General features: G+C 63.3%; 2 protein-coding genes across 17 annotated transcripts; one reads left to right on the plus strand and one right to left on the minus strand.

Annotated features, from left to right (window-relative positions):
- Positions 1-1,106: 1,106 nt before the first annotated feature.
- On the plus strand, positions 1,107-6,921 carry RGS19 (regulator of G protein signaling 19). 14 transcript variants are annotated; one of them, XM_074317955.2, is made up of 7 exons: positions 1,203-1,335; positions 1,831-1,909; positions 4,290-4,384; positions 4,557-4,675; positions 5,684-5,758; positions 5,879-6,110; positions 6,177-6,921. In XM_074317955.2, exons 3-7 carry the CDS (start codon positions 4,355-4,357, stop codon positions 6,366-6,368), a joined length of 648 nt encoding a protein of 215 aa, XP_074174056.1. In that variant the 5' UTR covers positions 1,203-1,335; positions 1,831-1,909; positions 4,290-4,354; the 3' UTR covers positions 6,369-6,921. The 14 variants fall into 14 exon arrangements, with proteins under 14 accessions (XP_074174059.1, XP_074174060.1, XP_074174057.2 ...); XM_074317954.2 differs by having other exon boundaries at positions 1,208-1,335; positions 5,876-6,110; XM_074317960.2 differs by having other exon boundaries at positions 1,293-1,335; positions 1,560-1,909; positions 5,876-6,110.
- Positions 6,922-7,649: 728 nt separating this feature from the next.
- Positions 7,650-21,827, minus strand: TCEA2 (transcription elongation factor A2). Of its 3 annotated transcripts, XM_074317964.2 has the most exons (11): positions 21,579-21,827; positions 20,979-21,111; positions 12,322-12,384; positions 11,917-12,022; positions 10,867-10,957; positions 9,728-9,858; positions 9,447-9,503; positions 8,875-9,029; positions 8,663-8,809; positions 8,062-8,133; positions 7,650-7,869 (listed from the first exon to the last, which is right to left on the minus strand). In XM_074317964.2, the coding sequence occupies exons 1-11, from the start codon at positions 21,761-21,763 to the stop codon at positions 7,861-7,863; spliced, it is 1,149 nt and encodes a 382-aa protein (XP_074174065.1). In that variant the 5' UTR covers positions 21,764-21,827; the 3' UTR covers positions 7,650-7,860. The 3 variants fall into 3 exon arrangements, with proteins under 3 accessions (XP_074174065.1, XP_019608971.1, XP_019608970.2); XM_019753412.2 differs by lacking the exon at positions 20,979-21,111 and having other exon boundaries at positions 21,579-21,726; XM_019753411.3 differs by lacking the exons at positions 20,979-21,111; positions 21,579-21,827 and adding an exon at positions 15,113-15,361.
- Between the last annotated feature and the right edge of the window lie 670 nt (positions 21,828-22,497).

Consider the following 22,497-nt stretch of genomic DNA (forward strand, 5'->3'; position numbering starts at 1 on the left):
CCTTGTCTTGGGAGCCTGCCAACATGGCAGCCAGGGCCCCTGGGCACACAGCGTCAAGAGGCGCCCCAGCCTCCAGGGCCCTCTGGCCTATCTGACCTTCCCGGCTCTCAGCTTGGCCTGACCCCCTGCCGCGCGGCCTCCTCTACCCTCCCTGGCCCTCTTCACCTCTCACCCATTCTGCGGGCTAGGTCTCGTCTGCTCTAGGGCTGGTCTGTCTGGCTCACTGCGAGGTCCCGCTCAGGGGACAGCCAGAAACTTGCTGAATGATGAAAAGTGCATGGAAAATCTCCACTTCCCTTCACATCTCAACAACTTGTGCGGTTGGGAGGCCCTCTGTGAGCCGGACCGGCTCCAGGAGCTCACCAGGCCGAGTGCCTGCACTGGGGACAGGAGCTACATATGGTCTGAGACCAGGGGACCATTTCCAGAGCAGGGTCAAGGCCACTATGACACTGGCCGTAAGCATGCTGGGATAAGAAATGGAAGTAACAGCTGTACCAGGTCATAAAGTACCAGGAGAGTCAGCCAAAGAGAAGAGACAGGACCTTCGAGGGAAGGGGACAGTGTGGCTTTAAACTGCATGACACCTTGGAGCAACTGAAGGGGTCAGAAGGGAGCCACCAGCAGCCACAGATAGAGACATGTGGTGACTCCAGGAGCAAAAATGCATACCCCAGCATCCAGGGTCACCTCAGCACAGGACCCCCGTCCCCTCCGTGGGAAGCCCCCTACAGCGTGGTAACAGTGCAGTGATAACACGCTCTAAACCTCATTTTACAGGTGAGGGCACCCAGTCTGGGAAAGGCTAAGGGTGGGGCCTAGAGTAACCACGACACAGTCCTTTCCAGAGGGGCAAGTAGCGTATGGGGACACTTGCGTCTCTAGGACTCTCGTGCCACACATCTGGCAGGAAGCTCATGGCCGACCCACATGAATGGCACAGCTGGAATGGCCCGGTCGAGTCGGGGGCACGGCCACACCCCCACCTACTACAGTGCCAGCTCAGGCCGCCCGGAGGCCAGAGACCCCAATATTAGCACCTCATCTCCACGGGCCACCCTAAGCGACGACGGGGACCAAGGCGCTGGGCCGGACTCTACGGGGTGGTGGGGAGGGGGCGCATGGGGCGCAGAGACAGCCAAACGCGGGGCGGGGCGCGCCGGGCGGGGCGGGCCGGGCGCCTCCCCGCGCGAGGAAGTCCCAGCCCCGCGCTTTGGGGAAGTGCGGCCGAGGCGCCTGCGCACTGCACCCTGCGCCCCCTCCCCGACGATCCGGCCGGACTTCGGAGCGCGCGGGCTCGGCGGCGGCGGCGCGAGCGGCTCGAGAGCGCGGCCGGTGAGTGCACGCGCGCGGCGCGGAGGACGGCGGCCCTGCCCCTGCGGGCCCGGGGCCCCGGGGCCGTGTGGGGCGGGAGCCTCGGGAGCCGGCTCCGGGATCCGCACCCCAAGGACTCCCGCCGCGGGGTCCACGTGGACCCTGGGCCGCGGCCGGACTGGAGCCCGTCCCCACCGCGCGCGCGGGGGGAGGGGGCGCTGCAATCGGGTTCCCCTTTTCTGCAGCTCAAAGCTTGGGGAAGTGATTGCTCAAAGGGGGGGCCGGAAGAACCCAGGTTTCCGCGTCTACCGCCCCCCTCAGCCTGGTGGGGAGGGACCGAGGCGGGACACCCTGTCCGCCCCCGCCCCGTTGGATCTGGCAGCCTCTGAGCCCTGCGAGTCGCAGGGGAGGCGCTGTGCCCCCGGCCCCAGCCGATCGGGGCCCCCGGCGCCGACCTCCCTCCAGAGCGCCGCAGGAGAGTCCCCTGCCGTCTGACTCGAATCCCTGCTGCTGCAGTGCACGCCCCTTCGGCAGTCAGGGTGGGGTGCAGACCGAACGTGGCCCCTCCCGCCCCCACCTCGCCTTTGGGTCGCTGGTGAGTGGGGCGCCATGGCGAGTTCCTTGAGGTAGGGGTGGGGACGTCAGAAACTGGAAGGGGTCCCTGCAGAAAGAGACAGGTTCCTCCAGGCACCCTACCAGCAGAGAGAAAGCGAGAGAAGTGAGTCGCCCCCACCATTGCAAAGGTGGGCTGGGGACGAGGGTCACCAGGGTTAGGAAAACTGACCGGCCTTGTAAAGCCAGGCTGGGGCTCCCCCACCAGCCAAATTGGGGGGTGGGGAGCAGCAGCTAGGAAAGGTACTGAGTAGGATCAGAAGCAGGGACTAGAGCCCCTCTGTCAACCCCCTCCCAAAGGTTATGGCATTTTTTTCTGGGATTGTCACATTTTCTTATTCTTTTTTTGGACTGGGCGGGCTCGGGGACGTTCTTTTTCCTTCTGTGGAGCAAAGCAGCAGCTGCTCCCGAGGGAGCCTCTGTCCCCAGAGGCCAGACTTGCTGCTTGGCCAGCCTCTCCTGTCCCAGACTGGGGGGTCAAAGCTTGGGGGGGGGCTGGGGGAAGGGAAGGAGCCCCTCCCGAATGCAAGAATGAAGGGCAAGAAACCCAGACAGACCCACAGGAGAGAGCAGGTGCCCTGGGGGCACTGGTGGCCCCAGCCAGCTTGAGAAGGGTGCAGGGAGTCAGGTCCAGGGCCTGCAACCCAGACAGAATGGGCTGGTACCCGCTCTGCCCCAAACTTGGCCCCTAGCACCTGGGCCATGCACTCTCAGGCAGGTCCCCTCCTCCGGTTCAGAGCTGAGCTGGAGATGGCAGCAGAGGTGGGTATAGTCTTCAGGTACTAGGTTGGGGGTGGGTGGGACTGGGGCCCTGCCCCCACTCACAGTGGGTGCGGGTGCAGAGGAGGAAGAGCATTTCTGCCTGGGGAAGTCACAGCCGGTCTGGGGTACAGCTACCAAACCTCAGAGGTTGCCACACCCCTTCCTTTCCCTAGAAACTTGACCCCTGAGGGAAAGGCTGTGGGGCTGCTGCTTCCCCATCTGCTTGCTGGGAGCCCTAGGACCACGTTTGAGGAGCCCCCCATGATCTGAGGGAAGCCGGGCAGGTGGTGAGGCACTGTGGCCCCAGGGGACCCTGCACTCGCCCCCAGGTTTGGGTCAGGGCAGGGGCCTCTGTGTGCCCAAGCCCTGGAGGCAGGGGTGTCCTAAGTGCATGAGTCGCTGCTGTCACCTCAGCACCGCTCCCACACGGAGCTCTGCTCCAGGAGCTGCCTGCCCTCCTGACCACCGAGATCCCAAGAGACCAACATGGGCCAAACAGGGGTTAAAATGCCACGAGCTGAGGAATAAGAAAATAAAGTGAAACCAAGTCGTGAGCCTCCTGGCCACGGAAGGTCTTCGTGGCAGAGTGCAGGGGGGCTTCCCCAGGCCGTGTGGGTCCTCACCTGGGCCTAGGTGGGCGCAGCCAGGGGCAGGGTGGGGAGGTGTTCAAAACTGCCTCCAGGCCGCTGATTGGCTACTGTCGCCCGCGGACTCTGGGATCTGCGGTCGGTCTCTCCGGGGGCATTCGGGGGCTGCTCGCCGGCTCACGCCTTCAGCGCCCCCTCGCGCCTCCAGCGTAGAAAGTGCGGCGCAGACGCTGAGCAGGACGCGCCCCTCGCCTCCCCCAGGGACCCCGCAGCTCCGACTCGGGAGCAAGACGCCCCCGCCCACTGCCTCCCCCGCTTCCCCGACAGGCTGGCGTGGCACCCCCGCCCTGTGGTGAGGCCGCAGCGGTTTCCGCAGCCTGGTGGGGGGAGGGGGAAGGGAGACCGGGGGCATTAGTTGACAGCTGGGGGAAGGGGGCACCAAGCATAGCGTCTAGGACCGAGGTCCCCTGGAAGCGCATGTCCCTCCCCACCCGTGTTCTGCCCCACTTCCTGCACCCTCAGGAAGTCCTGCCCCTTGTCCCACTCAGACCCTCTGTGCCTCAGGCCTAATCTGGGGCCCCCAGGCAGGTCTGGACTCCTGGTGGGAAGCAACCCTACCCACCTCCCCAAACGACCACAGGATGGAGGGGGCTGGGGTGGCGTTCTGAATGTCTGACTACCACCCCTATGCACCAACCTGATAGCCCCAGGCTTGGGGCCCCAAGCCCCCTTGGGAGGGGCCAGGAGCCGGAAACCAAGAAAGAGGAACCCAGGCTTCCGGCTTCCCAGGGACTGAGCAGAGGGGGTTGTCCCGGAACCTCCTGTGGAGGTCTTGTCGGGCTCCTCTCCCCACTGACCCTGCACCTCTCGCAGCCCTGGTGGAAGCTGGGGTGAGCGCAGGAAGCAGGCCCTGTGGGGCAGGGGTGAGGAGGGCAAGACTCTCAGGACCCCTCCCAGGGGGCATGCAGGGGCTGGGGTCTTAGGTTCTCTGAGAACCTCGGCTTCTCTTCTCAGAACCCCAGGCTGTGGGGAGGGTCCCGGAGCCGGCACCACGGAGCCTGGGTGACCTGCACCCACCCATGCCCACCACGCATGAGGTTGAGAAACAGGTGCAGCGCCCCACACCCCTGCCTCTGTCCCCGGGGGCCTGGGGGAAAGAAGAGGCCCTCGAACACCTAGGGGGCTGGAAGGGTCCTGCCCTTGGGAGCATGGCCACCAGCGGGCAGGGGGTGGGCCCGCAGCTTTGGCAGGGTGGCTGAGATGGCCCCCATCTACCTGCAGCACACAGGGCCAGAGGAGGCAGATCAGCCCCCCTCGATGTCCAGTCATGATGCGGCCCCGCCAGCTGCCTCCAGCCGCAACCCCTGCTGCCTTTGCTGGTGTTGCTGTTGTAGCTGCTGGTACGTGGGGACTGGGGCACGGTGTGCCTGGGTGGGCATCGTGGGTGGAGCAGACCTGGGCCCAGGAGCCTGTTCCCTGGACCCTCGGGCGTCTTCTGAGGTGTTGCCTACAGGCAGGATGCCCTGCCACTCGCAGCACTTGCCAGGGGCTGTAGGGCTGTGGTGACCAGTGGCCAGCCCCCAGGCCTCTGTGTGCAGGGGCCCCTCCTCCCTTTGCCCAACGCATGCTTACTGACGCAGCTGTGAGCCTGCTGGCCCCCACTGGCTCTGAGGACCCTACAGCATAACAAGACAAAAGCAGACCCTCCAAACTATGTCAGGTGGAAGGGCGCTGAGCAGAGGCCTGGGCCCCGGGCCACGGGGACAAGCTTCCAGAGCTGTAGGCTGGGGTGGGCGTGGGGCTCCTGGTGGTACCAGGGTTTTCTAGGGAAGCTGCTGGTCGTTGGTGCCTTGCAGAGGCCTGGCCCCATCCAGGCTTCCGGCCCTTGGCTGATGAGTGGACAGGGCTGTGGGAACCAGAGGGCGATCAGCTGATCAGTGAGCAGGCGAGGCCTGAGCCCAGACCTGAGATGGGAGGGGTGGCCTGGGGGAGGGAGGCGAACAGTTAGGACTCACTGAGAGCTTGGAGCTCTGGCAGGTGGGGAGGGCAGAAGTGGGTTCTGCCTCGAGAGAGCTTTGCAGGTAAGGGTTTTAGAGCCAGAGCAGGGAAGGCGGTCCCCTAGGGAGAGTCGGGGGCCAGACGTGGGCTGGGGCTTTCCCACTCTATTAGTGGGGCCTGTGGGAGAAGGGGCGGTGCATGCACCAGGATCCCGTGAAAGTCCCAAAGGCAAAAAGACTGCAGTGGTCTGGGGTCCGAAGTCGGACGGGAGGGTGGAAGAAGCAGGTCCCCGGGCGGCCACCCGCAGTGGGTTTACACAGTGCCAAGAGCCCCGGGCCTCGTGTCCACACGCGTGCCTGTGTGTGTGTGTGTGAGGAGGAGGGCTGTGCCACCTGACTGTGTGCCATCAGGAATGAAGAGCGACGGCGGGCGTGGCGGGCCTCCCAGGACAGCAAGCTGCAGCCCCTCCCCAGCTGCGAGGCGTGGTGAGTTGGGCCCCGCCCCCCAGCTCCCGCCCCCTGCCGCGCGCCTGCCCCTGGGGTGAGGGTGTGAGCGGACGGCTGGTGCCTGACCTGGCCTGACCTGGCGGCGGGTGCCCACAGCAGCACGCCGAGCCCCGAGGAGGTGCAGAGCTGGGCGCAGTCCTTCGACAAGCTGATGCGCAGCCCCGCGGGCCGCGGGGCCTTCCGGGAGTTCCTGCGCACAGAGTACAGCGAGGAGAACATGCTCTTCTGGCTGGCCTGCGAGGAGCTCAAGGCCGAGGCCAACCAGCACGCGGTGGACGAGAAGGCGCGGCTCATCTATGAGGACTACGTGTCCATCCTGTCCCCCAAGGAGGTGCGCCGCGGTGGGTACGTGTGGGTGGGGGGCGCCTCCGGGCCCTGACCATGGCCTGTCCCGCAGGTGAGCCTGGACTCGCGTGTCCGGGAGGGCATCAACAGGAAGATGCAGGAGCCGTCGGCGCACACGTTCGACGACGCGCAGCTGCAGATCTACACACTCATGCACCGGGACTCCTACCCCCGCTTCCTCGGCTCCCCAACCTACCGTGCGCTGCTGCTTCGGGGGGCCCCCCAGTCCTCCCACGAGGCCTAGGCTGCCCGCTGCCCAGCACACTCTGGGGTCACCCTCATCCATGGGTGGCAGCAGGTGGCAGGCACACCAGGCCCAGCACTCTGGGGGAACTCCCAGGCAGGAGCTCCCCCCATCCAGGGGGCCCGGGCCCCAGGGTACAGCGGAGGCAGGTGTGAGCCTCAGGCCTAGCGGCCCTTCCTGCTGGGGCTCTCGCCTGGTGAGAGGAGGGACCCTCCTAGGAGGCATCTTGGACCCACCAGCCTCACTAGGGCCCCTCCCCAGGCAGCGGGGGGCCTGGAGAACACTTGCAGTGGAGAAGAGAAGCCCGATACTGCCTACTTCTGTCATGGAGACACTCTCCAACAAGAGCCGTCTGCACGGACTCAGACCCAGGCCTCAGAACAAGACTCAGGCCATAGGACCCAGTTTCTTTTATGTTCGTTAACTTTAAACCTGGAAACATGTACTCAACTGTGTTTTATCAAAAAAAGAAAAAAATGTTTTCATATTTATCTCCATCCCTCCTCCTCCCAAAATAGGATGTCTTATAATTGAAGATATTTTTAAAGCAAAAGTCTCCTCTTTCCACCTTTGGGGGAGATTAGAGGATCAGGAATTGTCTTAGACCCGGGGCAGGGGAGCAGACAGGCTGTGAGGGGACCTGGGCCCATGTGCTGTCCCCCACCCCACCCCTCCTCAGTGAGGGCCCTGCACCAGCAACGGTGCCATGACCTGGGCAGTTGTGGCCCCCATGACACCTCAACAAGATTGGCAATGCAGTGAGACACACTGCCCAGGCCATGGCTGGGCAGGGGCCCCTGGCATACATCAAAGGTCGTCCCCAGAGGCTGGCTGGCTGGGGCCGGACACTGATGGGGATGAGCTCTCTCAAAGCCCACTGTCCCTCAGGCCCCACGAGACGTGTGCTTGCCACCCCCTTCCCTGGATTTCCGGTAGGCAAAGCGATTCATTGTGCAACTGATCTAGGGTTTGCCCCCATCCATGCTGCTTTGGGGTGCGGTGAGGACCAGCCCTCATAAAGGGCTGTGGGACCCAGAGTCAGCCCTGGGCCCTGAGCAGCAGTGCCTGGGGAGGAAGACCCTTGGTCTGTTCCCAAGGCCCTCTCACCTGGCCAATGCCGGTGAGCATACGCACACAGGCAGGGCCAGCAGGCTCCTCCCTCCAGCACTGCAAGTGTCACCTGACCCCATGGAGGAAGACTCCCCAGTGGTGGTGGGGTACCGAGCTCAAAGCCCAAGCCTGTGCATGGCCCACAAGGACCAAAGGCCAAGGACAGCATGGTGACCAAAACAAAAAAACATTTAATAATTTGGGGGGGAAGGGAGAAAGGTACACTACAGACAGGTTGGGGGGTTGCAGAGCGTGCTGCCCTCTGGGGGAGGTGAGGAGGGCACAGGACGGGTCTCCAGAGAAGCTGTGTCCAGAGGACGCGAGGAGGGCGACGGCTAGTGCTGACTAGGGCCCATGGCTGCAGGCACCTCTACACAAAGGCTCAGCAGAACTGCAAGGAAGGATGTGAGAGGGTCCAGCCACGCAGCCTTCATGACCCCCGCTGCGTCTCCAGAACCATCTCCAAAGCTCCCAGGAGGCTGGCTGGGTGGGGGTGTCCCCCACTTCACACCACAGAGTCCACACAGGCTGCAGACACCCACCTCCAGAGAACGGGCAGGGTGGCCCGGGCATGCCCACCTACCTTCCAGCGGTTTCCACACTCGTTGCAGACAACAAAAGTGGTCATGGGCTCATCAGAGCTGCGGGTCTGCACCTACGGGGAGGTGTGGTGAGGGGCGCAGCCCAGGGAGGTCCTGGGGACCCTGTGTGCGCCCTGCGCTGAGGCTGCACCAGTGACTCCAACCTTCCAGCCCCTAACCACTCTCCTTTTACCAGGGCCCCTGACATGCCTTGGGGTCCACATCGGCGTCTACCTCCATAGGTCTGACTGAGCGTAGTCCTGCAGCCACCTCCAGGCAGCACACCACACCCACCCTCCTGCCAGCAGCAACACTCCTCGGTGGCCCTCCACACAGGGCCAGGCCAGGTCCCCCAACTTTAGTGCCCCTCAGCAAGCAGGAACCACAGCGAGATGCTGCTTACTGGAGTACCTGGGGTCTTGGGCAAGGGGGGAGGTCCCAAAGTGACCCATCACTCCCGGGCTTGGACCCCAGCCCTGGAACCATGCACGCCGCATGTGTCCGGGCGTGAGGCAGAGGACCCCAGCCTGCAGAGCTGGGGGCAAGTGTGCGCTCTTGTGTACCGCCCTGAGGACACGGGCCCTGAGAGGATGGCTGGCCCACCTGCGTGTAGGTGCAGTTCTTCTTCCTGCACTTTCCACAGGTGAACAGGTCTGTCTGTGTGCCACCCGTGCGGGCCATTTGGTGCTCACGGATGGCCTCCTTGGTCATGGCCTTGCGGATCTCCTTCAGCTCATCACTGGCCATCTCCTGCAGCGAGGGGCCGCGCTTAGCCTGCAACCCCAGGGCAGCCCCGCCCCTCCCACAGGGCTCACCTCCGACGTCATCACTGCGATCTGCTGGGGCGTTATGGCGCCGCACAGCACGTTCCGCCGCAGGTCGGGGTTCTTGGCGTCCTTGAGGTTAGAGATGCGGCTGCGCACGCGGTTCTTGTACTTCATGTCCGTGTTCCCCACATCCCGGAAGATGCGTGTAGGCGGTTAAGGACCCATCAGAGGCTGTTACCCTCCACCTGCCCCGCTGGGCCAGCGAGGGCCTCCCTGTGGGGCTGCGTGGGGTGGTGGATGGGCTGGGGCGAGGAGCCCAGCAACACAGGGGTCAGTCTACCCACCCAGGCCTGCTGGCGAGCTGAAGGGCTGCTGGGTGAGGCTCCCGCTGGACCTGTTCCTGGCTGAGACCCAGCTGCAGGCTGAAGATCCCAGGGACCCAGGCCCCGTTAGCAGGCAGAATCAGACGCGCAGCAGATCTGGAGGGGGCCGCACTGGTCAGGAGGGGTGAGCCCACCCCACTGCCTGGCCAAAGGCAGTGGCCACTAGGGGGAGCTGAGCCTGGCTGGCCTGAGATTCCCCTCAGAAACCCCAGCGCCAAGACCCTGTACAAAGGATATATTCCTCAATCTGGGCGGACAGGTGCTCGCAGTCTGCACCAATGGCCACGTGGTCACCTGCAGGGAGCAGGCCTGACTAGCCAGCCTCCCCCCTTCGCTGGCTCCACCCACCACCTCTAAGCCTGTCCGGCGCCCAGCAGCAGAGCCCAGGATCCTGGTGCTCTGTGTCCCCAAAGACCCCTGAGCCCACCTGGGGTCGGCAGCGTGGGCTGGGGAGAGGGGCCCCCCCAGGACCCTCTGGCCGCGGGCCTCTGCGGGTGGCGACCTTCTTGGGCACTCACGGTCGGTCCGCAGAGCGGCGGTCAGCATTTCACGGCACTTGTCACGCACAGCGTCACAGGTGACCGGCACCGGGGGGAATGTGGTCATCCTTGGGGTCGACAGTGTCCTGGGCAGCTCTGGCCTCTTGCGGCTGAAGAGAGACAGGCCCGGCCAGGCCATGTGAACCTGTGAGATGCCGTCCCCAGGAAAGACAACCCCATCTGTTCCACCCAGAGAGCGGCCATGACACTGCCCATCCGTGGTCCAGCCCAGCATGCCCGTGGGGCCTGCCCAGCTGGCCAGAGGCGGTGAGGCTCGTTGGGGTTGCGCTCCTTCAACAATGGGGTCACAATGGGGACAGCATTGCCCATGAGGGTCCCCGCCTTCAGGGAAGCCCAGAACACAGGGCCACACCACCCAATACCAGCTGCCAGGTCAGGGAGAGGCAGACAGGGCTGGGGGTCCCCCCCACCTAGCACAAATGCCCTCACAGGACCAGGCACCCCCACCCCTAGCTACCTGACGTCCAGGCTGCACCAGCCCTCCCCTCGTGCCCTGCACCTCATAACCCTGTGACCCCCACAAAGGCAGTGGAAGCAGCTTCTAGGAGGAAAAGCAACTGGGGCAGGTGGCAGATGAGCCTCTGGTGAGTCCAGAGGTCAGCCGTTCCAGGCCCCCGGCCACTGCTGCCCAGGGGTCAAAGGCAAAGCAGCCTCGGCCACTCCCCACTGCAGCCTGGGCACCCACAAGGAGGGGGGCTCACAGGAAGTGAGGCCAGTTCAATGGGGTGCAACATGAGCTGGCCACTGAGAACCCGACCGAGGAAGGGGGCATGGGGCAGGGGACGAGGGCAGGGGCTCCCACAGCCCCACTTGGGATGCGAGACAGCGGCTCCTGGCAGCCAGGACACAGCCTCGCCCCCCCAATGGCGGGGGCTGAGAAGACAGTGTCCAGAGGGGCTCTGGAGGGGAAGTGTCCATCAGGAGGCCGACCAGGCCAGGCGTGGCTCCCTGGGCAGAGGCCCCTCCGAGTAGCCAGAAGGGCCCGTGTTCGGTGGCCTCAGCCATCCAGGGCGCACAGAGATCAGAACCCTCAGGCTGGGCAAGTGGGGCTTGGTAGCCAGAGGTGTGCACCTGCCTCCCAGGTGTGCAGGGAGTACCTGGGATCCTTGGCCTCGGAGGCCTCCTTGGAGGATGACGTGGGCAGAGGCTCGCTCCTCCTCCGCTCCCCGGCTTTGGCGTCTGAAGCATCTGCAGGTGCCCAGAAAGGGTGGGGAGCTGGCTAGGAGCAGGCAGGCCCAGAGGGCAGGGCCAGGCCAGGGGAAGCAGATCACCACCCAGGCACAGCCTTAGTGGCCTGCCAGCCCACCCACCCTGCTCCCACCAGGTCCTGCCCGCTGAGCCTTCCTGCTAATGACCAACTGGGGCCCTCAGCCCCAGCCTTAGAAGGTCCTGACACGGCTCCCACTCAAGTCGGCTGCCTATGGGGCTTTCTCGGATCCTCCCTGCTGCCCGTCCACCCAGGATAATCCCTAAGTACAAACACCCTGCAGTGACGGCCTCCACAGCTGAAGCATCTGACCACCCCAGGCAGGCAGTACATGGCCATTCCCCACCTGGGCCTCAGGCACCACAAGGAGCCTGCCCACTGAGCATGTCTCCCACAAGTCTCCTGAAACCCCATCCTGCGCTGGGGACCTTCTCATAGGACGAGCATCCTAGACGCCACCAGAGCAAACACACTTGTCCAACACATGGCCTTGTGGCCACACAGGGATGGAGGGAGGCCCAGGACACACATCTGCTTTTGCAAGGATTTGGACATACCCAGGAGAGGCCTCAGGGTCCAGAGATGGGCATCCCTGCAACTCCCAGTCACCCCGCTGTCCCCAGGAATAGGCTGCCCTGTTCCCTCTGAGTAGTACTGCCCCCCCTTCTACCTCCTTGCCTCTTCTCCCCCAAGTCCCCCTTTCCCTCCTCCGGTCACCTGCTCGCTTGGTCAGGGGCTGCTGCCTGCCCTCTTGCTGCCTGTGCAACTCTCCCAGCCCTGCCCCCACTCTCAACTCTCCTCTCTCCTAGCTCCACATAGAAGCCCTGAGCCCCGGCTTTCTGGACCAGGTCTGTCCGTCCCTTTCCCAGGTGACCCCACAGTGCTGACCAGCGAGGGGCCTGCGCTCTTGGGGTGCCCCTTGCCCCCGCACTCAGCCCACCCAGGAGCTTCTTCCAGGACTTGATGAGCGACTTGGCCAGTGCGATGACCTCCTCATCGGAGCTCTGCTTCCGCAGGGCGTTGACGGACATGCCGACGCGGGTGGACTGCAAGGCAAGCGGTCTGGGCTGGGGCAGTGGTCAGACCTCCGCACAGACAGTGGGAGGCTCCCACAGGGCGGGCGCCCAGGACCAGCTGGGGAGGTGAACGCTCTCTCCCAGGCTACTGCCCCATTTGGGACCCAGGAGCCTCTGTGAGGGACAGGGTGGTTACCCTCAATGCCCCTCCCCATCTCCAACAACTGAAAAAGGCAGAGACTGTCTCCTCAGGCAGGTATCTGTGCTAACCAAGGAAGCCCTGCGAGGCGCCCAGGGGCTGTCTGGGCAGGGGACACGCAGGGCCCTACCTGCAGCAGGTGCAGTGTGACAGGCATGGCCTTGAGCTCCCGCAGCAGGTCCATGGCTCCCTCCTAGGAGGAGAAGGGGTATCTTCATAAATGACATTGAGATCACAAGGCAGTGACAACTGGGAAATGCACCTGGGACCAGGTGCTCAGGGAGGGTGGGAATGAGAAGGGAAGCGGCTATGCATTCAAGCCCAGCACCCACAGGTCACGCGACTTCTCGCCCCACACAGGATGGGAAACACCTTTGAGAGCCACAACCTGGTGGTGTCCAGTCCCACATCCCTTGCCCAGGTGGGTCGGGCAGCCTCTTCCCAAAGTAGCTCACCTGTCGGCTGAAAGGGGCCGACCCAGGAACAGTGACTGCAGCTGAGGCCAAACCCTCAGGGCACCTCCACTCACACCACATCCCCAAGTCCCCACCCATCAGTGTCTCCAGGACTCAAATTACCCCTTGGCCAGCCACCCCTCCACCTGGACCACTGTCACAGACCCGGCTCCCTTCTCTGCCTCATCCCCGCCCATCTGTCTCCTCAAAGCCCTCACATTGGCCGTGCACAAATGGGCTGCATCTCTCCACTCCAGGCACAGTTCCTCAGTGCTCGTGTGCCAAGCTGCTTGACCCAGGACCTTTGCACCTGCTGCCCCCACTGCCACGGACATATCGCCCAGGCTGTTAAAGACTGTCCTCCTTCCCTCCAGAGCTTTGTTCAAAAGAGATAGTCTCAGCAAGTCCTCTCCCTCCTGCTTAAAACTGCAACACCCCCCCCCCCTTTGCCTTCCTCCAGACACCTCACTTTTTGATGTGCTGATGCGTTTTCATGTGTGTCTCCCGTTACAGGAAGAGGCAGACATGATCAGCCCAGCCACCCAAGGCTGTGAGAGCCTTATGTTCTGCAGCCCAGGTCATGGGAAGCCTTGTCCTATACCCCCACACACACACACTGCCACCAACCTGGGTGGCATCTCTGCTCAGGCTACAACACCCTCCTCATGGCCTCCAGCAGGCCCTGCCCCTGGGGCTGTGGAGTCCAGCCTTGGGGTGATCTCAGTGGGGACAGATGGTCACCAGAGCCCACAGCACAGTGCTGCTCACTGATCATCTTCACGAGGAACCTCAGGCTTCGTCCTGCTCCAGACCAGAGAGGCCTAAACAAGTCCCTGACCACCCAGGGGACTTGCAGGCAGTGGAAGCACCAGCGCTGCCAGCTCACTCCTCACCCCACAGCACCCCCAGGCCCCCTGGCCACCGTCCCTGCCACAGCTGCTCCCCTTCTTCCTCCCCTGGAGCTTCATGCTGGGCTCCCATCTGGATACCCCCACACACCACTCTGCTGGGCCCATCTCTGTCCCCACAGTGGAGGGGTCATTTGTTTTGTCCCGTTTATGGGGAGGTAGGGAGTCGCTTCTTTCTCTGGTCAACTCTAGAAAAGGTTAGATTGTTTCCACACCACTGCTCAGCGCTGCCCAGGGCCTCCCAGGGTAGGAACACAATGGCGGGTAGCTTGCCGGATGAATGAGTGGGAGCCAGCCCCTGGCCAAGATCCAGTGTAGACCCCTGTCCGAAACCAGGGTCAGGAGGGACCCAGGCTCAACCCAGTTACCCCCAAATTAGCAGTACAAGCACAGCCATGGGGTGGCTGTGCAGGCCTCGAAAGTCCATGACTGAGTCCCCTGGACCCACCTCTGGGGCCAGGGCTCCGCTGGCCCCAAAAGCAGTCTGAGGGGAGCACGGTTGGTGTGTATTGAGCCTCCCAAGGAGCCAGCCAGGAACACACACACACACACACACACACTCACTCACGCTGGAGGCAGGTACCACCCACCAAGGATGTTTCGTGTGAGTGTACGCAGTCGCCGAGGTCTGGTAGCGGAGGGGGACTGGAACTGGAGCCACATCTGGCAGGCCCCTCAGAGACCAGGGCACAGCGACCTCCAGAGGCTCGCTTGCGGCACAGCAGGCACAGCTGGCCAGGGTCTCGCCCAACCTCCTAGGTCTCTTTCCCCAGGGTCCCTGCCTACCTACCCACTCCCCAGTTGCTGCTAGCTGAGTTCTGGCTAAAGAAGGGAAATAATTTATTAGGAAACCCGGTTTTTATGGGGCGGCGACAGATAAGAAAACGGGCCTCAGGACCAGGAAAGGCCTCTACCTGCTTGTGAAGGAGATGACGAGGGCCGGGCCCCAGGCCCCAGGCCCGGCAGAGGCAGGGGAGGCTCAGGCTCCAGGGGAAAAGCGGGCCAGTCTCACACTCTAAACTCTCGCAGGCAGAGCATAGGTGTGGGAGACCTGGGGCAGGGGGATGATGGGGGCGGGGGGGATGCCCTGAGGATGCCCAGGAAGGGAAGGAGGGAGGCACGAGGGCGAGCAGGCCAGCAAGACAGGGCTGAACAGGCGGGGGCGTCGCAAGGCCTGGAGGGGCGGGGCCGAGGCAGGTCTCCGCTGGCCCGGCTCCCGGAGGGGCTTTGAGGTTAGGGGACCGGAAAGGGGGCGGATCTCAAGCCTGCGGGATATCAGCCTGGCAGCTGGAGTCTGAGTCCAGAGCGGGTGGTTGCTGGGACAAGGTCCAGGCCGGATCGCGGCCTCTGCCGTGGGTGCGAGGGTGAAGGGCAGGGCTGGCCCAGGGCAGGGTTCTCTGCCACCAGCGGGGTCTCCCCGCGTCCCGGGAGTCTCTGCCCGGGCGGGGTTTCGTGCTGCACCCCGGGTGGTCTCCCCGGCCCTGACAGGGGCTCGGCAGGCTCGGCGGGGGCTCGGCGGGGCGGGGGTCCCGGGGTCCTGGCGGCCCGCGCCCCTCACCGCGCTCTTCTTGGTCACCATCTTGTCCAGCCTCCGGGCGATCCGCGCAATCTCCTCCTCCTTGCCCATCATTGCCTCAGGGGCAGCGCCCCCAGCGCCCGCCGCGCCAGTCTCAGCCTCCCGGCCCAGGCGCCGGCCAAGGCCGTCGCCGCCGCCCGCACCCGCCGCAGCCGACGCAGCCCTGCCGCGGGCGGGAGACCCTCGGTTCAAACCCCCGGCCCCGCGCCCGCCGCGCTGCATCCTGGGACATGTAGTTCCCGATGCCTCCTGTCTGGCGCACTCCCTCCCCGCCCTGGACCACACCTCCCAGGAGCATGCGGGCGCGCACAGCTTCTTGGGAATGGTAGTCTTGACGCGGGCAGTCTCGAGGCCTGCGGGGCCGAACGACCCTCAGTCCCACAAGCCCTCGCGCGGCCGGGCAGCCGATGGAGGGCGCTGCGGTGTTGCGTGGGGCTAGGAAGTGCGTGCTGGCTGCATCGTGGACCGCGGAGCCTCCCTCCGGACCCTCCGCCCGGGAGCGGCCGGGGGCCCGACTGCGCGGAGCTGGCGAAGGCATTTCCCCCGCTCCATCCCCTTTAAGCCCTCCTCTAGCACCTTACGCTGTCCGGGGGCAGCCGGACCATGACTCCCGTGCCCTACAGCGAAGTCCTGCGGGAGACTCCCTGGAGCTCTGGCCTAGATTTTGGCCTCTGAGGCCTCGACTGGGGAGCCTGAGGTGGGAGGGAGCAGTAGCCGGGTGCGGAGTGTAGAAGCCAGAGCTGGGGTAGGAAGGTGCCAGGGCTCTTGGAGGGGCTGCGTGGGCAAGGCCCCTGCCTCCGAGTCAGCTAGTGGGTGTGAATCCCTGACTGTCACTTCAAACAAGTCATTGACCATTCTGTGCCTCCGTCTCTGTCTGTGTAATGGGGATGTTTTCGGTGTCTACCTCATAGGGCTGCTGTGAGCTTATTCAGGGCGGGAGACAGTGTGAGCAATTTGCTGCTGGAGGTCCTTGGGAAGGGCCCCACTGCACTCAGCTGAAGGGATGGCCTGGCCCCGGGAAGGTTGGGGAGGAGGGCAGGGGAGCATCTCCACCAGGTGGGTACCACCTCCTCAGTGATGCAGAGGCTGGGTGGTGTGCTGGAAGGGGCACAATTCTGGGGGAGGGTAGAGGCCAGGGAACAGGGCCTCCAGTTGTGGGCCCCACAGCCACTGAAATTCAAGCCAAGTAACAGGCCAGGTGGCAGAGGGGATGTTCAGATGACGTAGGCTGACCATGCCTTGGACCCTGAGTGGCATTAACTAGATGCAACTGAGCTTCCCGACAGCCAAGCTGAAAAGCGAACCAGGGTAGGTTATGAGATTCCTTAGTAATTATAAGGAAAAAGTGTGGAATTCAAAAAGCAAAGGTTTTCCAGAACGGATGCTCTGTGACAGGTGAACACAGCACCTCCGGTTTACAGTCCGGCTCTGATTCTGCCCCTCACTGTGAGTCTGGGCCAGAGCTCTGAGCCCAGGCCAACCAAGCACATCTTCGTGGCCAAAATCACCTTGTCGAAGTGAGTGTGCAGCCTCTAAGGGTCCAGCCACACAGCCTTCAAGCTCCCTCTCAACAGACAGCTGGCCAGCATCTTGTAAAACAATAACCAGCAGGAACCCCAGGTTGAGAGGAACCTCTCAACCTCTGAGATCAGGCTGCAAAGACTCAGAACTGACTCCCCAAAGCCCACAGGGGCTCCCCGACGGGTGAGCTGGTTCGAAGACCACTTGGAGGGGACTCCCCTCATGCTGGACGCTTCCAAGCGCCAAGACACAGAGCTCAGCCACAGCTTCAGCAAAGGCTGGAGCACAGGGGAGGGAGTGTCAACCCAGATGATCAGCACAGAGCAGAGCCCACAGCCTCTAGCGTCTGGAGCAGGGAGGTGTGTGTCCAAGAGCCCTCAGAACAGCTTCAGGTCCTGAAGATTACAGCCAAAAGGAGAGGATCAGGACAGGCCTCTCAGATGCATCACTGGGCTTTTAAGAAGGGTTTCTTCCGGACACCTAACTCTGGCACAGGTGTCCTCTGGAGCAGGGTCTGGGCCATCAGCACAGCCCCCTGGACAAACAGCCAGCATCAAGGCCAGTCCCCATGTGATCTCCACGGGACAGATAACCACAAAGTGCTGGGGAGGGGAGCAGGCATGCAGACACCCCAGAAAACCAGCTTGAGGACTTACCCTGGCCCTGCCTGGACAGCCTGGCGAGGAAACGTCTCCCACGCTCCCATGCAAGGGGCTTGGCATAAGAGATGCTTCTAAGTGTTTGGCTGGGTTGAATGTTTTAGGCCACAAAGGTGTGCTACCGCGGTGACTCAAGCATGACTAAGGAGCTGGTTAAGAATGAAGACCCCTGCCTTTTGTACCCCTAGGAGTGGGGCCCTGGGGTCTTTGTCCTTTGTCTACAGGTGTCAGGGTACAGAGGGTGTCCCAAGGGTACAGAGGGTGTCCCAGGACGGGGAGGTGGGTAGTGGCCTGGAGTTTGTACGCCAGCCCCTATGACATTCAAGCTGCTGAGAGGGCAGAGGGGGTCACAGGAGAGGCGCCACGGGGTGGGGGAGATGGAGACAGGGCAGGTCTGGGAGCTGAGGTGGTGGCCGGGTGGGGTGGGAAGGAGACCCCGACAGGTCTGAACTAAGGGTCAGGGACCAACCCCATGCGAAAAGAATCGGTGGGAAGGAATCCCAGTGATCTCAAGCGGAAGGGGTCCTTTCTTAGGCTCAGCAGGGTGGGCACTGACCACCGCACACACGAGCTCACTGCAGCGGGGAACTCAGTTTTCTGCATCACACATTTTAGAAAACACTTTGGTAACTGTTTCGGAGCAATTGGTGTACTTTGTGACCCTATGAATTTCACTTTGGGCACTGCCCATTATGTGGCACCAGTAAGAGCAGGGAGGAGAGGGGAGCCGTCAGCCCAGCTAGGGCCCTTCCCATACCCAGCGGCAGTGGAGGGCCCAGGCTGCCGGCCCACCTTGAGCCCTTGCTCCTCCGTGAGAAGCCAGGTGGTCTCCACCTCCAGAGCCTCCGGGGTCGGACACCAAGACAGCCCGCAAGGCGCCTAGCAAGTCTCAGGGGAGGCTGCAGGCGGAAGGACACCAAGGGCGCTGTGGAGTCCCAGGCCTTTGGGACCCACCCTGAGCATTGGCCTCTAGGTGGCGGGAGTGAGCCATAGGCCACCACCGACCCCCTAGGGAGGTCCAGTGGGTTCCTGCCACCACGGTGGAGTGGCTGGAGTGGGACTGTGGTTAGCCCTGCAGACAGGGCCTCTCTCGTGGAGGCTGTAGGTGGGTCCCACCCTCGCCAGAGCTCAAGCTGGTGTCGCGCTGGCCAGCCCCAAACTCCCGACTCCCCACCTTAGAAGTCTCTGGTCCTGGGGCCACTTATGAGTTCACGATCCCCAGAACCTTGCTCTGGACGGTCTCACCTTACCCCAAGCCCCTCAGGGACCTTACCCGACCTCAGGACTTCCGCCCCCAGACCCTCCTGTGCCCTCAGAGGGCTGCGCCCAGAGGGTGACAGAATCATGGGTTCTGCTTCCAGGCGTCACGGAAGCCTGGCCGAGGCTTCCATAGGGCGCCCACCAGGGCTGGGTCCGTCCACATCCCACCCACCCTCTGCAGGTGAAGAGCCTCACTTCCTCTTTGGTAAGTCTTGGGCATGCACACGCCTACTCGCCCCAGTCACACGGGACGCGGAGGTTGCTCACACGTGCCACACCAGGCACACGCTAACCACACACACAGACCCTCTGCGAACGTGGCCTGGGTCCCCTGCCGCATCCCCCGACCCCAAGACACCTAGTAGGTGCTCAGTAAGTACATACAACAAGAAAGAAGAAGGAAGCAGCAAGGGCACATGTGAAGGGACCCACACTTAGCAGCTGCTGCCATGCAGGGTAGCCCCACAGACAGGCCCCGGATGGACCTCCCCTGACACGGACCCCCTAGACCCAGGCAGGGCCCGCAGACCCTCCGCCACTGCTGAGATGGGACCGAGTTGAGGGCCAGATGTACCCCAGAAAAAGTTGCCAAGTCAAGGGAGGCCGGGCTGGGTTTGGAGGCTGTGAGCTACGTGGATGAGAACATCGAGGAGGGCTCCTTATTATTAGAGACCAGAGGTGGAAATGAATCAGAAGGAGCCCCCAGGGTGGGGGACAGCGGCACTTAACCTTCTCAGACCCACCCACCTGCCTTGTTCTAGAACACCCTCCTGGACACTTGTCCGGCCCACCGCCAGGGGGCCTCGCTCGGTGCCCACGATGGTCCCCAAGAAGCAGCCCCTAGAAGCCCCATGCCGGCTCCCACCCCTGGGGCTGACTTCCCTCAGCTCTTCCTGAAGGGCTGCGTGCCCTCTTGCAGAGTCTCCCACACCCCGTCCCTTTATGGAGACATGGGTCTGCCCTCAGGAGCCCTCTGTAGGAACTGGGCCTTATCCCAGGGCTTTGAGGGGACAGATGCAGCCCTGACACCCCCTGGGGTTCATACCGCACAGGCCCGGCCACACCTTTGGCCCCGAGGCCAGCCCCACCCCTGTCTTCAGTCCACGGAAACATCGGAAGCTCTTGTCATTTATTTTTCTATTTGTGTCCCCCGCCCCCTTGCCAGTGCAAAGCCTGCCATGACCCCCATGGGTCGCATCCCTGCTTCCCTTCTGGCTGGGGCAGGGGCCTAGGTGGGAAGGCCGGTGCTGCCAAATTCACACGGAGCCCCCTCACTTCCCATGGCTGCGAGGGGCAGGGGACCCTGCAGCTTCCTGGCCCGGCACCCAGCTGTTTCTTCTCGTGTCTCACCAGACCCTCCAACCCACCATGAGGCCACAGGTCCCTGCCACAGGAGTTCTATGGGACGGTGACCCAGCCAACTCCGTCTGTGCCTCCCCCACATCCTGGCCTCTGAGGTCAGGCAGGGCGGTGACCAGGGACTCAGGTCCCATGCACCACTGGGTCTCTTGGCTCTGCCACTTGGCAGCCCTCTCTCTGGGCCTCAGTCTCTCAGTCTGCAGCATGGGCACAGCCGCCTGCCCAAGGCAGTGTCACTCGGAAAGTCCCCAACCCAACCCTGGGCCTTGGCCCAGGCCCAGCTCCCCACCCCAGAGGCAGCACTTAAGGGGAGGCAGAAGGCAACCCCCAGAGGCCAGTGGCCTGCTCCGGGCGCTCTAACAATGCACTTCCCCCACACAATTCCCAGAAACGCCGCCCTCCCTGCCTTGCCAGCCCGCCAGCCTGGCGGCCACTCCCCCTCCCCCTCCCCCTCCCCAGGGGCCCAGGCAGCAGGGCCGTGGGGTCAGGGGCTATGGGTGAAAGGAGGAGGCCTGACTACAGGGCAACAAACCCAGGAGTCCAGGCACCCAGCCCGCCCTCCTGGATATAAATCAAAGGAACTCCTGGGGGAGGCCGATGGGGGCTGGGAGGTGACTGCAGCAGACTCCTTGCCCTTCCCACCTGGTGCTGAGCCCGTCCTCGTCCTTGTGGGCCTGGGCAGACCCATCTCCACGGCTCTGTGCTGAGGGAGCTGGCAGATCACACTGGTCCTCTGCTCAAAGCCCTCCCAAGTAGCCAAGTCTCCTCCAGAGAAAAAAGCCAGACCCTCCAGGCCCCACACAGCCCCTTGCCTGTGCCCTGTGCACTCCCTGCTCATCCCACAGACCCACACTTGCCTGCCCCCGGGCCCTTGCACGTGCTGGTCCCTCTTATGTAAAACACTCTTCCCCATCTCTCCCCTCGTGTCTTTCACATGTTTCCTTCAAGGATTGGCTCAAGTGTAACCTCATGAAAGGCAGTCACTGAGCACCCCAACAGAGCCCCTCTCTCTGCAGGTACCGGGCAGCACTATCCCCCACAGAACGTACCACGGCCTGGCGTCCTACATTCGGCCTTGTTTGTAGAGTCCTGGATTGTCTCTGTCTACCGGGACTGAGCTCCCCATCGCAGGGACTTGGGTCTGACTTGTTTGCTGCCAAACCCCATCTCCTAGGACAGGCCCTGGTGCAAAGCAGGTGGTCAGCAACACACAGAGGCGAAGGAATGACTCCTGCACTGAGTAAGAGGGGTGACGGTCCCCAAGAACACAGCCCTGCCCCCCAGCTCATTGGACAGCCCCAGCTGGTTGGCCCATCACAGCCACTTGTTACCGAAGCTAGGGCAGCAGCAGAAAAGAAACACACAGCTGCAGTGCCCACCTGGTGGCTCTGCTTCTCCTTTCGGTGATTCAGGGCCGCTGAGGATTGCCAGAGCCCGGCAGGAGAGTGAGGGGCCAGGCTATCACAGGACAGGGCGGTCAGGATGGGCACCGCACTCCCAGGGGCCAGATACCCAAGTGTGCCAACACATGGCCCCCCACACAGGGCACCCCAAGAGCCACTAAGGGGGACCAGGGCACAACTCCTGTAGGACAAGACACCCCCAGACCCAGGCCCAGGGCACTGAGATCTGAAGAAAGACAGCCATACCAGCAGCTGCCCCGTGTCCAGATTGGGTGGCATGGGGCACGGCCAGGGGCAGGAACGCCGGACGACTGGACAGACAGAGTGTCTGGCGCCTGCTCAGCCAGGCGGGCCCTGGGCTGGCTCCCTCCTCGCAGCTGCAGCCTTCCTTCCTGAGCTGGTGTTTCCTGGCTCCGCCCTGCTGTTGCCATGGAAACCTAGAGCAGCCTGGTTCCCATGGAGCCCCCGCTGAGCAGGGAGCAGGGCCCACACAGCTTGCAGCAACACCCCAGGACACACACGGCCACACAAGGCCCCCAAGAGCTCACACAGCACAATACTCCCAACACTTGGAACACCCACAAGAGTCACTCCTACCACATGTGACCTAACCCCCGCTGTCCAAGCTTCTCTGCCACCCTAGTCACTCATGGGCCTCTTCACACCCCCTGCTTGCGATGCTCCCCCACCCACTCAGTCCTGCTGGCCCAAGGGGCAGACCTGATGCCATGAACAACCCGTTAGATGAGCAACAGCCCCCACTCTCCCCACACACCTGTTTCGCCTTCTCCAAAGGCTTTAGACCCTCAGCCAACCCAACCCCCACAGCACTCTGACACCCAGCCCCACAGCACCCAGCTCTGCCTGCGACTCTAGGCCCACATGGCTGGTGAATCACACACCACCCCAAACCCACTCACTCCGGCCCACAGGAGAGAGGCTGTGTGCACACCAGGCCCAGTACCCTAGGGCTGAGAGCAGGAAGGATGGGGTGGGGCAAGCACGCTGTCACCAGGCACGAGCTCCAGTGTCCACCTGAACCACACCTGTCACTGGGCAAGAGACACACATGTACTCACGTGTGACCATGTGAATGGAGGCCATCTGGTAGCCTTCCCAGAAGCTCCAACTCCAAGGCAGAGATTGAGGTCAGCCCTGCACCTCA

The sequence above is a fragment of the Rhinolophus sinicus genome, chromosome 13 (genome assembly GCF_057876585.1).
Source record: "Rhinolophus sinicus isolate RSI-liver-muscle chromosome 13, RSI-T2T, whole genome shotgun sequence".
Classification (NCBI taxonomy): domain Eukaryota; kingdom Metazoa; phylum Chordata; class Mammalia; order Chiroptera; family Rhinolophidae; genus Rhinolophus; species Rhinolophus sinicus.

Bases quoted from the DNA above. Each gene is read 5' to 3' on its own strand.
- RGS19 (XM_074317958.2), top strand. From the start codon at position 1,122: ATGGGGCGCAGAGACAGCCAAACGCGGGGCGGGGCGCGCCGGGCGGGG. The intron at 1,910-5,683 runs GTGAGTGGGGCG...GTGTGCCATCAG, and splicing joins ACCTCGCCTTTGGGTCGCTG to GAATGAAGAGCGACGGCGGG. The intron at 5,759-5,875 runs GTGAGTTGGGCC...GGGTGCCCACAG, and splicing joins CTCCCCAGCTGCGAGGCGTG to CAGCACGCCGAGCCCCGAGG.
- TCEA2 (XM_074317964.2), bottom strand. From the start codon at position 21,763: ATGGCAACAGCAGGGCGGAGCCAGGAAACACCAGCTCAGGAAGGAAGG. The intron at 12,385-20,978 runs GTACGTTCTGTG...TTCTCCTCCTAG, and splicing joins ATGTAGGACGCCAGGCCGTG to GAGGGAGCCATGGACCTGCT. The intron at 12,023-12,321 runs GTAGGGCCCTGC...CTTGCCTTGCAG, and splicing joins TCACACTGCACCTGCTGCAG to TCCACCCGCGTCGGCATGTC.